The sequence below is a fragment of the Thunnus maccoyii genome, chromosome 1 (assembly GCF_910596095.1).
Source record: "Thunnus maccoyii chromosome 1, fThuMac1.1, whole genome shotgun sequence".
Lineage (NCBI taxonomy): Eukaryota > Metazoa > Chordata > Actinopteri > Scombriformes > Scombridae > Thunnus > Thunnus maccoyii.
The window spans coordinates 28138132-28152589 of NC_056533.1; the positions used below are offsets into that span (position 1 = coordinate 28138132).

Below are 14458 nucleotides of genomic sequence, written 5' to 3' on the forward strand. Positions count from 1 at the left end.
ATCAATAACCTCTTTACAAAAGACAAACAAAATAAAATAAAGGTATTCTCTTATTCTCACTCTGACAAAAAAATACACAAACCTGTATGACGGGTAAAGAATAGACCAAACCCGCTCTATTCTTTACCCGTCGTACAGGTTTGTGTGTTTTTGTCAGAGGTCCTCAACATTTTTGGGGGACTTTGGGAGTTTTAGCGACTTGGAATTTACACACCACAATTGCAGTTGATATTTGTAGGCTGATTACTGTATTTTTGTATGTTTGGACTTATATTTGACTACTTTTGGGCCAACAAAAAAACCCAAAATGGACAGACATCTGAAGTGGACAAATAGGTAGAGATGCAGCAGGGAAAGCTTCAGTTAAGACAACACAAAGCACATTTATGGTCCCAGATATGTTGTCTGAGTACACATTTGCCTTTCACTTTTATCTAATTACACTCATTTTATATTCACATACAAAACACTTGAAAGCTCAAAGCGGTGCTTACCACCAGCAGCCGTCCCGCTGCAGGTCATGCTGGAGATTTATAAAGCGAAGCTAAATCCAAATCCCATCAGGGTGTAGGGAAGCTCTTAAAGCATCACATTTCTCTCCCTTATTTCCTCTGCTGCTGGGATTAAGGTTTCATGCTGGTGTCATGTTACAAGCTACTTCTGATGTTCCTTGAAAAGTCCGATCATTCCTATCTGAAGAATCAGCAGCAGTATAGATGATTTCCTGCGCTTGTTACCAAGTTGAGTACTTATTCATTACTATGAAGTATGTTGCAAAATGGCCATTTAGTGACAGGTGAAGTTTTATACAGGGTTTATATGTAAATAAACTATATTTTACAAAATAAAGCACTCTATATAATACATTTGCATCATCCTACTTAAACCTGCTCTGCTTCAAATGAGTGAAATATCCAATATGTCAATTGATCTGCAGCCTTTGGTTCATTTATCAATCAATCCATTGTTTGTTCGGGTGATTTATCAAAGAGCTGTTGGAGCAACAACATGAATAGGTTTTGAATTGAGTATCTGGAAAACTGTCAACCAATCACAAGCAGAGCTGAATTTCAATGAGATAACCCAGTCAGCAATAATGATTCAGCAAACAGTAAACTCTGTCTACTTAGAAGGAAAATTAATGGCTGTTTGTTTCTGGTATTGTCTTGAGTCTGATCAAGTTATTGCTTGCATCAGACCCTTTAATGGTGGATGTGAACCTGCTAAAATGTCATTATAGGACATTGTCCAATTGGGAAATGTTGACTTATGCCACTAAATCTAGAAACAACGTTCATTATATATATATGTATATTTACTTATGGGTGTCATTCAGTCTGTATCTCAAGGGTCATAGAAACTATCCTATCATAAGGAAGCACATCCTGGTAAGATTGCTGAGTTTATTGAACTGTGTTGAGGTAGCAGGAGGTCCAGCGGGTGTGGAGAAGGAGGGACTGAGGAATGTGGATGATTATCTGCTCCTTCCTCATCCACTGAGGAATTCTAAGGAATTTGAAAGTCCCGGGGCCGACCTCAGCTCACCAGCAGACCTGTCCAGGGAGGGCAGTTTAGCCAGCGACACTGCTGGGTGGACTGTATGAGTTGTTCTGCTGGATGGCAACTTGCTGGCTAGAATACATGAAACCAAACAGAGAAGCTTTTTCACAAGCCCCGCTGATGGTGTGGTTTGGCTCGGGGTTTGTGGCTCCTCGGGGAATACTGAAATGCTTGCAAGTTGAAATATGAGAAACCGCACAAACATCACAGCAGTTTTTATTCTTTTCACTTTTAGAAGAGAGACGCTGTATACTACTCTCAGTTTTGTCTTTTATCAGTGTGAGTCTGGCATAGTGGAAATAGAGTTGAGGGAGAACCTTTACACGCCAAGCTAAATAAATTGAAACTTAGAGCCAAATATCACAATTAAATGAAATGTTTCACCACCAGTTTCCAAATCTACCTTGACCTAAATATCAATAGAAAAGCACTTTATACATGGCACATGCTGTATATGATGTTGTTTTTATTCAATACATACACACACTGTTTATAGCGGGTACAAACATTAAACCATTTATTACCATTTATAGACTCTAAAAATAAACAAATAAGCAACCATAAACCTAAAACATAAACATACAACTATGTGGACATAGGAAACTACATATTATCTTTCCAAGGAAAAAAATATCAAGACAAAATGTTATCAGAAGACTAAAAAACACAAACTATTATTATCCTAAAAGTTGAAATCTTGGGTTAAATTTCAGTTACAAAGCAAGTTACATTTAATATAAAAGTATTTTGACTTTGTAGAAGCATATTTTATTTAAAATAGCCTATTCTGCTGTTAAAATTCCAGATGTTGCACAGCTCAAAAAACTTTTATGAAGTAGTTAAAGTCGTTATTCCTATAGATTTCAAATAGAATCAGGAAATTGTGAATTAGGAAATTGTTGAGGGTTTTTTTAGGGAGTTTTTCCTTATTCGAATCGAGGGTCTAAGGATAGAGGATGTTGTACTGCTGTAAAGATTGTAAAGCCCCCTGAGGAAATTTGTGATTTATGATATTGGGCTATATAAATAAAATCGACTTGACTTGGCCTAGTATAATCTTACTGTAGATAAAATATAGCCTGCTATAGACTTTTTTCAATAGGGTAAAACATAAACTATATAGGCTACTGTATATGCTGCAGTAAGCAGTTATATGCCTGTGACATATACATCTACATTGGTACAATAGCAGCCCATCAGGTGAATATCTACAAATGTATTATTATTATTATTATTATTAATTGTTATAGTAGTAGTGGTAGTAGTAGTAGTTAGTGTACCAGCAGTAGTAGTGGTAATTGTGATTCTGACGCCCCCATGTGTCTCGATTTTAGAATTACCAACCGGGCAACGGTAAATGTCGTCATGAGTGCGACGGAAGTAGTTTTTTCTAAAAAGACAATTCTGGCTGATTCATTGCAGGCAGTCGGTCTGTTTCGACTATACACAGAAAAAAAACTCTCCGGAACACCCGAAAGGTTTGACAACAGGTAAATAAAATCAAAGCTTTATAAACAGCTAGTATCCTTCATAAAATACGGCGAGATGGAATCCGTGATAATTAATTTGTTGCTGCTTTTCTGGTACGAGATGATTGAGGCTAAGTTAGCATGATCAAGCTAACAGCATGCTAACGCCTTAAACAAAAAACTATTTAGTTAATGAACCCAGCGATTTAATGTCACTTAATGTTAAATGTACCTGTTGTTATAGCCAACAACACAACAAATGATAATCTGAAGCAAAGATCGATGTGAAGTTATCGGGATGTTTGCTGTGTTTACGTGACTAGGGGAAAAGTAGCTAACTGAAGCTAAATAGCTAACGTTAACTTCATTTTACTATTCGGGTGCTTAAACAGACTTATAGCGTTAATGTCCTAGATTAAAATAATATCTGACACATAATTAACATAGCCAATTCTAAATGTACTTTATTTCAACTTACAAGTAGATCAGCATTTACCTAGATCCAGATTTTTACCATTATTGTTGTTATTATCATTGTTATTATTATTTTAATGAACCTGTGTATATTTATTGAAAAATATCTGGTACAGGATATAAATCCTCCACACCAGACTCTTACAACTCTAAACAAACCCTATAACAAAATAATACAATAAACGTAGTTCAAAATAACAATAATTCCACAATGAATCACAAATCAACATTATAATTATATAAAAAATCCTTTTTTGACCAGAATTTATCCAGTCTATTTAAAAGAGTTTATTGAAGGGGTCCGCACTACATCCTCTGAAGCTGGTTCCATGTTTTTACTGCACAAAGTGTGAAGAAGTTCGTCCTCTTCTCAGAGGAACACTTTAATTGTATAATTTTAGAATTCCCACTTATTAGAGTTCCAGCTTATTAGACCTCAATCATGTCTCCTGTATACTAGAATTGGTAATTGTAATTTTCTTAACCTCTTCGCATATGACATTTCTTTCAGACCTGGAATTAATTTAGTAGCCCTTCTCTGAACCACCCTCTCAAATTGGAAAAAGGCCTATTCAAAGGAAATACACCTGTTAGCTGTTGGCTGGAGAGATGAATTAAAGCAAATCCTCTACAAAAACATAATGTTTAAATCTAACATACCATTTAATGACATAGATATTTTTTAATGTTTATCTTAAAGGAAATATTTTGACATCTATTGAGCTAAATGGTCTAGCAAATGAATATTTGTAAACCATTAAGTTGACCTCTCAACAAATGAAATCCTCATTGGAGCTCCATTTATAAAAAAAAAAAAAGTAAAAACCTTGATTTACTAGGTTTTATACTGTATGCATTTTGAACTAGATTTGTTAATATCTGATCTTGAAAAGGACATATAAATAATTGTGTTTTTCTTATGTCTGATTAATGGTCCTCTTAATTTTAAGGAAATGGCAATGACTTATTTTTGTATAATTTTCAGCAGATCCTGAGATGGACCGACTGTTGAGGCTCGGAGGTGGAATGCCGGGGCTCGGTCAGGTAACAACAAGTTTAAATTGTCTATAGATGGTGAACATAAATAATGTTGTTGTTTTTTTTAATGGATATGGCCTTAATTTAAACAACCATTTCCAAATTTTTCTTTAAGAAATCATTATCCAAACCTTATGGTTTGGTGGTTCTATCTGAAAGTTTCTACCTGGTGGGATCCTTGATTGCAATATCAACATGTCCACTATTTCACACTTTATGTTTCAACCTCCATAATTTTATTCTCAGATGTGAGTGCAGTTTCACATCTTGAGATGCAAATCTGAAGTTGCATAAAGTCTAAATGTAAAATACCACATGAATAAAGGATACAAAGTTACAATACAACATACTTTCACATTATGTATATCAAAATACTAATCAGTATTTTGACTGCACTAATTGATCTGAGAAATGACAGTACTTTAAAGACCTGAACAGACAAATAAACTCTGCTTTGACTCCTCAGGGCCCCCCGACAGACGCACCTGCTGTGGACACAGCCGAGCAGGTTTACATCTCTTCCTTGGCACTGCTCAAGGTAACACACACACTCCAGTTGCAATATGAGTCTTTCAAAGTGCTCATATTAATTTTTGTGTTTTTCAGTAATGTTTCTTGGACTTCTCACTCATGTATTTGCTCTTGTTTCAGATGTTGAAGCACGGGCGTGCTGGTGTACCAATGGAGGTCATGGGGCTGATGCTCGGAGAATTTGTTGATGACTACACAGTGCGAGTGATTGATGTGTTTGCCATGCCCCAGTCAGGAACAGTACGTACTCCTTAATATCAAGATTGTGCATCATGATGAATATGCTACAGAAAATACCTAATTTTGATATGTAGTCAGATAATAAATGCCAGGTATCTCTGATGTTGATAGCTTTACAAAAAAGTGTGTGGTGCTAAATTTTGTCTCAACCATTTGTTGTTTCACAGGGTGTGAGTGTTGAAGCAGTGGACCCCGTGTTCCAGGCCAAGATGTTGGACATGCTGAAGCAGACTGGCAGGTAAAACTGTCTAAAATCACAATATTTAAAATATTCCCTTGCTGAGTGTTTACCTACACTGATAAATAAATGATCGGAGCATGATTTAGAAAATGTCTATTCTACTGCATTTCAAGTTAACCAATGACATAAGCATAAACTCAGGGATGAGTAGTTTAAAAAAAAAAAAAAGACATAAACATGTTTGCTGTCCTCCACCAATGCTGCTGATCAGGCCTGAGATGGTGGTGGGCTGGTACCACAGTCACCCTGGTTTTGGCTGTTGGTTGTCCGGGGTGGACATCAACACACAGCAGAGCTTCGAGGCCCTGTCAGAGAGAGCCGTCGCTGTGGTGGTCGATCCCATTCAGAGTGTCAAAGGAAAGGTAAGGAAGTATGACTGCTGCATGAAAAACCTTTTTAAATCAGTAACTTTCATTTTAGGTGCATTAAATGTGAATGTTTTATTAAATGTGAATTCCAGATGAAGTAGAATTAGGTTTTCAGTAATCTGGTTTCATGTGCGGTCTCTGTCTTCTACAGGTTGTTATTGATGCCTTCAGATTGATCAACGCCAACATGATGGTTTTGGGTCATGAGCCAAGACAAACCACATCTAACCTGGGTCATCTGAACAAGCCCTCAATCCAGGTAACACATCATACATGGCACTTGTCATCTCCTTCAGTCTGAATTTGAAATATCTCCCATATCTGAACTACAAATGTGTGCAATATTTATTCATTTTAATGTGACTTAATTTTGTGTTCCTGCCAAAGATCCAAACATGATCACAATAAATTACATCTTTCATTTGGCATGTCTATATGTATAGTATGTATGTGTGGTATTACTTCACTCAATCAGACTTTATTTGTGTAGCATTTTTCATACAAATACAATGTAACACAAAGTGCTTCACACTTCATGTACTTAACTCATTTTTCAGGCTCTGATTCATGGACTTAATAGGCACTACTACTCCATCACCATCAATTACAGGAAAAACGAGCTTGAGCAAAAGGTTTGAACCTTCCTTCTTTAGAAAATAATTTTTTTAATTATAGTTTTTTAATAGAACATGAGAACCATGACTCTCATTATTCTTTAGATGCTGTTGAACTTACATAAGAAGAGCTGGATGGAGGGCCTGACCCTGCAGGACTACAGTGAGCACTGCAAGCTCAATGAGACCATCGTCAAGGAAATGCTGGAGCTTGCTAAGAACTACAATAAGGTACACCTTCAGACCTCGTCCCTTTTTTTTTTTTCACCTCAGTGGAAAAATCATTTTATTGATTTTCTTTAAAAACCTGAAATTGCCTTAAAGCAACGACAAATTGAACAAAATTCTTGTGTGCATTACTTCATAATTACAGTTAAGATAAGTGAATTGGATTTAAATATGAATGTTAGCTGGAATAACCTTTTTATAATAAAGTATTTAAGTATTATTATCTTAATATTGACTTTAAAAATGGTTAACACAGAGATGATGACACAGTTGTTGTCACCTAGAAAATCATTGACAGAAGATCAGTGAGCTACTTCCTGCTGTGTGGGTGTTGAGCACACCACCCTTGAATTTGTTAATACTCGTTGACTCTCATCATACTAATGCTGGTGCTTGACAGGTGCACACAAGCCTGCTGTATTCTTGGGGCCTTGCAATTTCTAAAAAAGTGAATACAGAATTGGTCTGAACGATGCAAACTGCAAAAAGCGCTACACACACGTATAAATATGCACAAAGCGTGGCGCTGTGAGGTGTGTTCCTCCGCAATACTGAGACGCTGTCGTGTTTCCACCTCAGGCTGTTGAAGAAGAGGACAAAATGACACCAGAGCAACTGGCAATCAAGAACGTTGGAAAACAGGTAACGAGTAAAATTTAAAGCTTCAGATAAAAATTTTTGTGTCCTGATTTTTTATTTTTTTTTTATAACAAAATGCTACATCAAGGTCAGTGTCTTTGACTGGTGTTGATTAAAGGTAAAGAAAGAGAATGCCAAGATTTGGAGAGACTGAGCAGATATGTTAATACAAGCAGAGAATTTATAGATCAGGTTACTTTGTCATTAAAGTTTCCTTTTTGCATGACTGACATTTGTTGAAACCAGTTGTCAAAACAGAATTTGTATTTCCTAAAAACATCTTTATCATGAATCACATCTCATTGCTGACATTTCCTTTTTTTTTTCTTCCCTTTTCCTTCTCTGTTCGTCTCTCTCTTGTAGGATCCCAAGAGGCACTTGGAGGAGCATGTAGATGTTTTAATGACATCCAACATTGTTCAGTGCCTAGCTGCCATGTTGGACACTGTAGTTTTCCAGTGATGGCCTTGTGTGTATAACTGTTAATATTGAAACCCCTGTTTTCTTTTATATAAAATAAATGTATGTATGAAATGAAGACATTGACTTGTGTCTGTTTGGAGTTGGACAGCATGGATGATGCCTTATTTTACTATCCAGTGGTGCATTTAAATTTGTTCCTGTTGGTACCAAAGTATTGTTTTTCTATATTTTTGTATTTCATTTCTTTTCTTTTGTCAATATTTCAGACTTATGTGTCATTAACATATCAGTTTTATTACAGAATTTATCCAGTGTCGTACTACAACAAACAAAGTCAGACTACCTTATTTTGTTTTTTCTTCTTCTTAGTTATGATAGAGTCAAAATCTAACGTATGGCAGTTTATTTAAAGGTGGAATACAAAACTGCATCAATGCAGTCTCATGGTATATTTATGTAATACCATTCCTAACCACTGGATGGTGCAAGAGTTGAAAGTTAAATGGACAAATGAAAGTTATGATCAAGATGGAATACATCAAATTGCTGTAAATATTTCCTGCTCAAACAAGGCTTGGCTGTTTCACTTGCAGTTGACGTCACTTTAAGATTTGAAAGCACATTTTTTCTGCCTAGTTATTGTTCCATAGTGCGAGAACCATAGTTTAAGAGACCTTTTGAGATTATTTGCCAGTATTGTGGGGTTTTCGTGATGCAACAGTTGACAAAGCATGCTGCAGTGGTAAATGGCACTAAATTGCGTGCCAAGATGTAGACAAACTTTCATGTCCTATTTATAGTGTATTGCAGAACTATTACTCTTTAAAACCACAATATATTTCCACAGAGCTGTCGTCTGTCTCCTACGTCTGTGGTTACAAAAAATTAGGATCCCTTCCCCTTTTATTTGTCATAAATGCTAGCACAAAATCAATTCTGGGGAAGAAGATGACGATCTTTAAAAAAAAAAAACAGCTAATCAGCAAAAGTGAACTTAATAAGCAAGAGACATTAATTTCACAAGTGAGCAGTGAGGACATGAAAGAGGAATTTTAAATCCTAAATATTTCCACTGAATCAAACAGTTGCACAGTATTCTGCTCTTTTTGTTTTTGCTCTCGAGGAGGGAGAACAACGGGATGGTGAAGAAGTAAACCCGACTCACTAAAGATAAACACATCTGTTCATCTTCTGAACAGAAGGTGACAAATCACCTGGATGATCATACTTGCATTCAGAAGGACACCTCTAATCTGATGCCAACAGCTGAGGAACACTGCAGATTTTCATAATAGCTTATCCAACCGAGTGTTTTCTTGTAGGTGTAGTCGTGTTCTCATGGTGGGAACCTGGCCTTACAGCCAACATCTCTCTTAGTTTATTACACTTTGCTGAAGGAAAAAAAAATGTCTCCATAATGGGTTCACAGGATTCCAGCCAGAGAAACAGCTCGTATTGCAGTAACTTCAGTCAAAGCAGAGAACATGGAGCATATGGTGTTTCAACATGCTGTCCAGTATATACTAACAAGACAGAGAGTTATGACAGACTTGGCCCCCTGCCTTTAAAGACCCTAAGTGTCTTCATGTTACACAATTTTTGTTCCTGACTGAAATCTTTGCAACTCGCACAGGAGGAAATTGGCTTTTCTTTAATGTGCATGCTGACGGCTGTGAAATGAAACGCCTTCCTTCAGGTCATTTGGGAAATATGAAAGTGGGCCCACCGTGGTCCTCATGGGAAATTCAGAACCTTAAAGTGTGATAATTACGAGATAATGGCCGTATACTTTTGCTGACTGTGGAGTAAATACTGCACTGTACTGTCTCTGTTAATGTTTTTGCAATTCTTAATGCTTTAAAAATTGCATTGGGACATTTTTTTAAAATTGCAGATGCGAGCAAGGAATTTGGGAAGTTGTCAGTATTTTATATACAGTAGCTTAAATCTTTCTGTGAAATTATCAATGTAAACACATTGCTAATGATCCCCTGTCAAGCCCAGGAACTTTAGCTCCTTCTATAAGCTTCACATAAGATTTTTGTGAAGCAAGTGGTGGAAGAAGTATTCAGATCTTTCACTTACACAAGGAAGAGTTGCAATGCCACAATGTGAAATTAGTCAGTTTTGAATAAAAATCCTGCACAGAAAACTCATCATGCACAAAGGCCTCATTTTTGATTGATTGTTATTAATGATGCATTACTGTGTAAATAACATTTTAATGTTGTAGTTGGTTGAGGTGGAGCTGATTACAGCAGCAGTTATTACATTTTATAAACTGATCATGCTGCTTTCTATAAAATATTAAGCTGCAAAGACACTAGTTATAGCTGGGAAATGAATGTGGTAGAGCAAAAATTGCAATAATGAAGTAGAACTATTAAGTCGTAAGTACCGTAGAAAAGTAAATATTACTTTTCACCATTGTGTGAAGCCAAATTTTAATTGTAAAACTAATAAAAAAGGTTAGTATGAAGCAAAAATGTATGTAAAGCTAATGGAAGCTATAGTGGTTGTGCTTACAGTAGAAGCTACAGTGCTGATATCCATGCAGTGAAGTTAGATGAAAAAGCAACTTATAAATGTTGTGTGAAAATAGTGACTCTCAGTGATTGCATACAGGCTGTTTTAGAGCTTACTTCTAAAAACTAAAAAGTTCAGAGACATAGAAAGCTGTCTGCATGTGTTTGTGTGCTGGTGTGTCACATCCATTGTTTGCTTTAAAGTGCTGAATCATCATACAGTATTTTCATTCTTTCTTTTCAGACATGGCCTATCCTGTTGGAAATGCCAAGAGATGTCTCACAGAGATTACAGACTCGAATGAAACGAGTGTGCGAGTCCGCTTGTGTACTGCATAGAAACAGTAACAACACAATGTTATCTCACTGGGGCTGCGATAAGAGACTTCCCCTCAGAAAAAAACCCTCAGTGTGGCACATAAGTTTGAACCAGCTTTTTTGTGCTCAGGCTGTTTCTGAAAGCAGGATAAGATTAGTCTCAATATGGTGGTCAGACACCTCTCTACCTGTCTTGATCTACCAGCCTCTCTCCTCCTCATTTGCATGGAAGCCCCAAAGGAGAACTAACTTATCTCCTGCTCTTTCGTAGCTCTCATTTTCAAAGGGGTGTTTTGCTCCGTGCTCTCCCCTCGTGGTGAACCACTTCCAAACAGATGAGCTAAAAGAGGGAGGCTGTAAACAAGACAAGAGCTTTAATAAATGCTGGTGCTGCTTGGTGTGGCTTAAGAGGACAGATCACTCCCATGAGGCCACAGTCAAGTACACAACACCCTGCCCCGCCTCGGCAGACAGGAGCCAGAGGATGACAGAGTTAGGGCTCTGTAGGGATAAGTGCGTGCTCGCACAGATGAACAGTTAAGAGGGTTATAAAATTTGAACAGTCACATCATGAAAAATAAAGATAAGTTAGTTTTTGTTTGAGTGAACTGCTTAAAATTCTTTGTTGCTGAGTCAGATGTTGTGAAATGAGGCGAAGAGGCAGCCTGCTTTCAAATCCAAAATGATATGCTTGAGACCATAGATCAAGTTGGACTTGACCTTCAAAAAACAATCTCACCTTGACATTCATTTTTGTAGTTTTTCCAGTGCTTTTGATCTTATCACATGATCTTCATGAGCAGATGGAGGTTTTAAACCCATATAGACAAGACGTCCTTAAAGTGCTCTGGAAAAAAATAAGGAATGTCGAACATCTATAACTTTTTGAAAACCAGGCCAATTCCATTTGCCAATGAATATCATGTGATGTGATTAAGAGCTCCACAACAGCTAATAAATGGACCTTGAGGTGAGATTGATTTGTGACCCTCTCTCTTTGTCCTAAACACTAATTTGTGAGGAGGGAGTGGGCTGTGTTTGTGAGAAAGTGTGAGTATGCTTGTTCATTGTTGCACATGTATGTGAATTTTTGCACGTGTTTATGGTGTACTCTGCACATCTGGAGACGCATCCCACTCAATGACCTACCCAGATCTGCTTTCACACACTCTCAGTGGAGCATTTTCTCCACCCCAACTATATTTCACCTTTCTTCACTGCCAATTAAAGGACCAGTGTGTAGGATTTAGTGGCATCTAGCGGAGAGGTTGCAGATTGCAACCAACTGAATATCCCTCCCCTCACCCTTCCCTTCCATGCATGTAGGAGATCTTATAGTGGCCGAGAAACTCGCAAAACTCATGAAAAACGCAAAAAACGTGAAATGCCCTCTCTAGAGCCAGTGTTTGCTTTGTCTGTTCTGGGCTACTGTAGAAACATGGCGGTGCAACATGGTGGACTCCGTGGAGGAGGACCCACTCCCTATGTAGATATAAATGGGTCATGCTAAGGTAACAAAAACAAAAACACAGTGATTCTTATTTTTATGGGATTATACACTAATGAAAACAAACTTATGAATATTATATTCCATTTCTGCCAATAGATTTCCCTAAAATTTACACACTACTTAACTAAAGCAATTACTAAATATGTTCGGCAAACACCTTTTCCATGATGAGAAGACGGCACTGACTTCATTAAATACTGTAACTATATTAACATGGAATATTGTTGACGAAAAAAGACAAGACTAAAATGTAGTTTAAAAATAAAAAATTTACCAAAATCTCCTATTTTGTCTATTTTCGCTGACAAAAAACAGGAGATGAAATATTATAGACTGTTTGTTTTTTTTTTGTTTTTTTCTAAATTACAATCTAAATATCCTGGTCATTGGATGGCATGTGCAGCAGTTTCATGTCGTGTGCTGCGCGCGCCATATCGGGACTACACCAGCGTAATGAGGACAGTGAGGAGTACATCAACTATTTTACAGAAAACAAGTCAGCGTTAAAAATGACAACAACAGGGCTTGAGAGAAAGAAACAACCTGATATTTGAGTCCATTTGTGTTCGATGGGGCTGAGAAAACCCCCCGAATGCATTGCTTTATCAGAAGGGAAGCAATTTGGCCATAAAATAGCTGGTAAGAATACCACAAACCTGAAGAGACACCAAGGCTCACCATAAAGAAACTGAGGTAGGTTAATGTCTTGGTGGTGATGTTACGTTGTTTGTTATGTAGGCTATATCTTATAACCAAGCCAAACTCATTAAGCTAAGCTAGCAAATTGTTGTAAAGGAGCTGAGCGGCAAAGTTAACGTAAGGTTGAATATAGTCTCTGGTATAGAGATATCGTTAGATGGGCTAGCATCTCTCAACAACAGGACATTGCTAACATTAGATGGTTTTCATATACAGTATATTTTTCCAATTTACTGAGAAAAAGTAGATGCACAGCCAGCTTAGCTGGCTAACCTTTTGTTTAGGGCCATGTTATGCAGACTGTTTTCAGTGTATGTTTTTGTGAGTGGCTAAAGCTGCATTCTCAATCATTCAACTGGTGTTTTGCATCAGATAATGATAAGATAAAATCTTATGTCAAATAAGTTTGACTAAAATGACAAAAATGATTGGTTTTGGCTAGACTAGATTGATTGGAATGTTCAATATAATCTGATGGCTAAAAAGACTAAAATGTTAACAGTTTTGACTAAACTATACTAAAATAGTTACAGTTATCTTTGACTAAGTTAAGACTTAAATGCCCAGACTTTTAGTCAACTAAAACTTGTCTTAAAAAAACAGGATGAGGTTGACTAAATATGATGAAAAATTAACATGAACATTTGACACATGACTAAGACTAAGACTAAATAAGAAAATACTGACAAAATTAACAATAGACAGAGCAAAGTTAATGTGGACCATTTGGGCATTTTAGCGTAATACAATCTGCTGGACAGCTGTGTTATATCAGCTCAGAGTCTGACTCCCTTCCTGTGTACCCTGCTCCATCAGTCAGAGTGCCCTTAACCTGCAAAGATGTTCACTTTCACAAGACATCTGCCAAGCCAAGAAATAAACAGATCTGTGCTCGTGTCTTAGTTCAGCTCAGGGCCGGAGGGCGGTTGGTACCTGCGGTGTTTTCTGGCAGTTGCTAATGTATACACCATGTGAAAAATGGTGCCTGCTACTGTAAGAGGGTGCATGGCATCTGTGGTTGAGATATGGGAAATGTGGACTGTATTTGCATTTAGCTCTGAATCAAACACAGTCAGACACAGACGTCTTAGATCATAGTTTGAACAATCAGTAATCGTCTGCAGAGTTAGCCAGCTGCATACAACAAACCCAAATGAAAGCATAAATGAATGGCAAAGTATTCATACTGTGTCTTGGACTTTTCTGGACATTTCACCTCAGGAATACTTGTGGTATGACTGAATTTGCTCCTTAAAAGGGATGAATGAAGGAGAGTGGATTCATTGGAGCTGTGTTACCAGGCAAAGTATTTTATAGGGTAAGTTAGTCAGCAAATGAGGAACAATAAGAGAATGAAATGGAGGCTGTGGTGGTGATTGATATGAAAGTTAAAAACACATCAAAGAGTAACATTTGTTTAGTTTGTATCTAGTTCTAAACTTGCAGCACAGAAGTTCTCCCCCATTGTTTCTTTCTCCACACATGCACGTTATGGGACCCTCTGATCTGTATTTAGTACACAAAACTGAAAATGAAAAAGTAACTGTGCAGAGAAAGTCTTTGGTCTCTGTTGTTGTGGCC

The 14458-nt window shown here is 37.2% G+C and overlaps 1 protein-coding gene across 2 annotated transcripts; it reads left to right on the forward strand.

The window, feature by feature from the left end:
• The first annotated feature begins 2944 nt into the window (after window positions 1-2944).
• Window positions 2945-7940, forward strand: psmd14 (proteasome 26S subunit, non-ATPase 14). Of its 2 annotated transcripts, none has more exons than XM_042394205.1 (11): window positions 2945-3050; window positions 4492-4547; window positions 5008-5079; window positions 5193-5312; window positions 5480-5550; window positions 5765-5915; window positions 6073-6180; window positions 6479-6553; window positions 6641-6766; window positions 7343-7405; window positions 7766-7940. In XM_042394205.1, the coding sequence occupies exons 2-11, from the start codon at window positions 4500-4502 to the stop codon at window positions 7862-7864; spliced, it is 933 nt and encodes a 310-aa protein (XP_042250139.1). In that variant the 5' UTR covers window positions 2945-3050; window positions 4492-4499; the 3' UTR covers window positions 7865-7940. The 2 variants fall into 2 exon arrangements, with proteins under 2 accessions (XP_042250139.1, XP_042249362.1); XM_042393428.1 differs by having other exon boundaries at window positions 2946-3050; window positions 4489-4547.
• Window positions 7941-14458: the final 6518 nt, after the last annotated feature.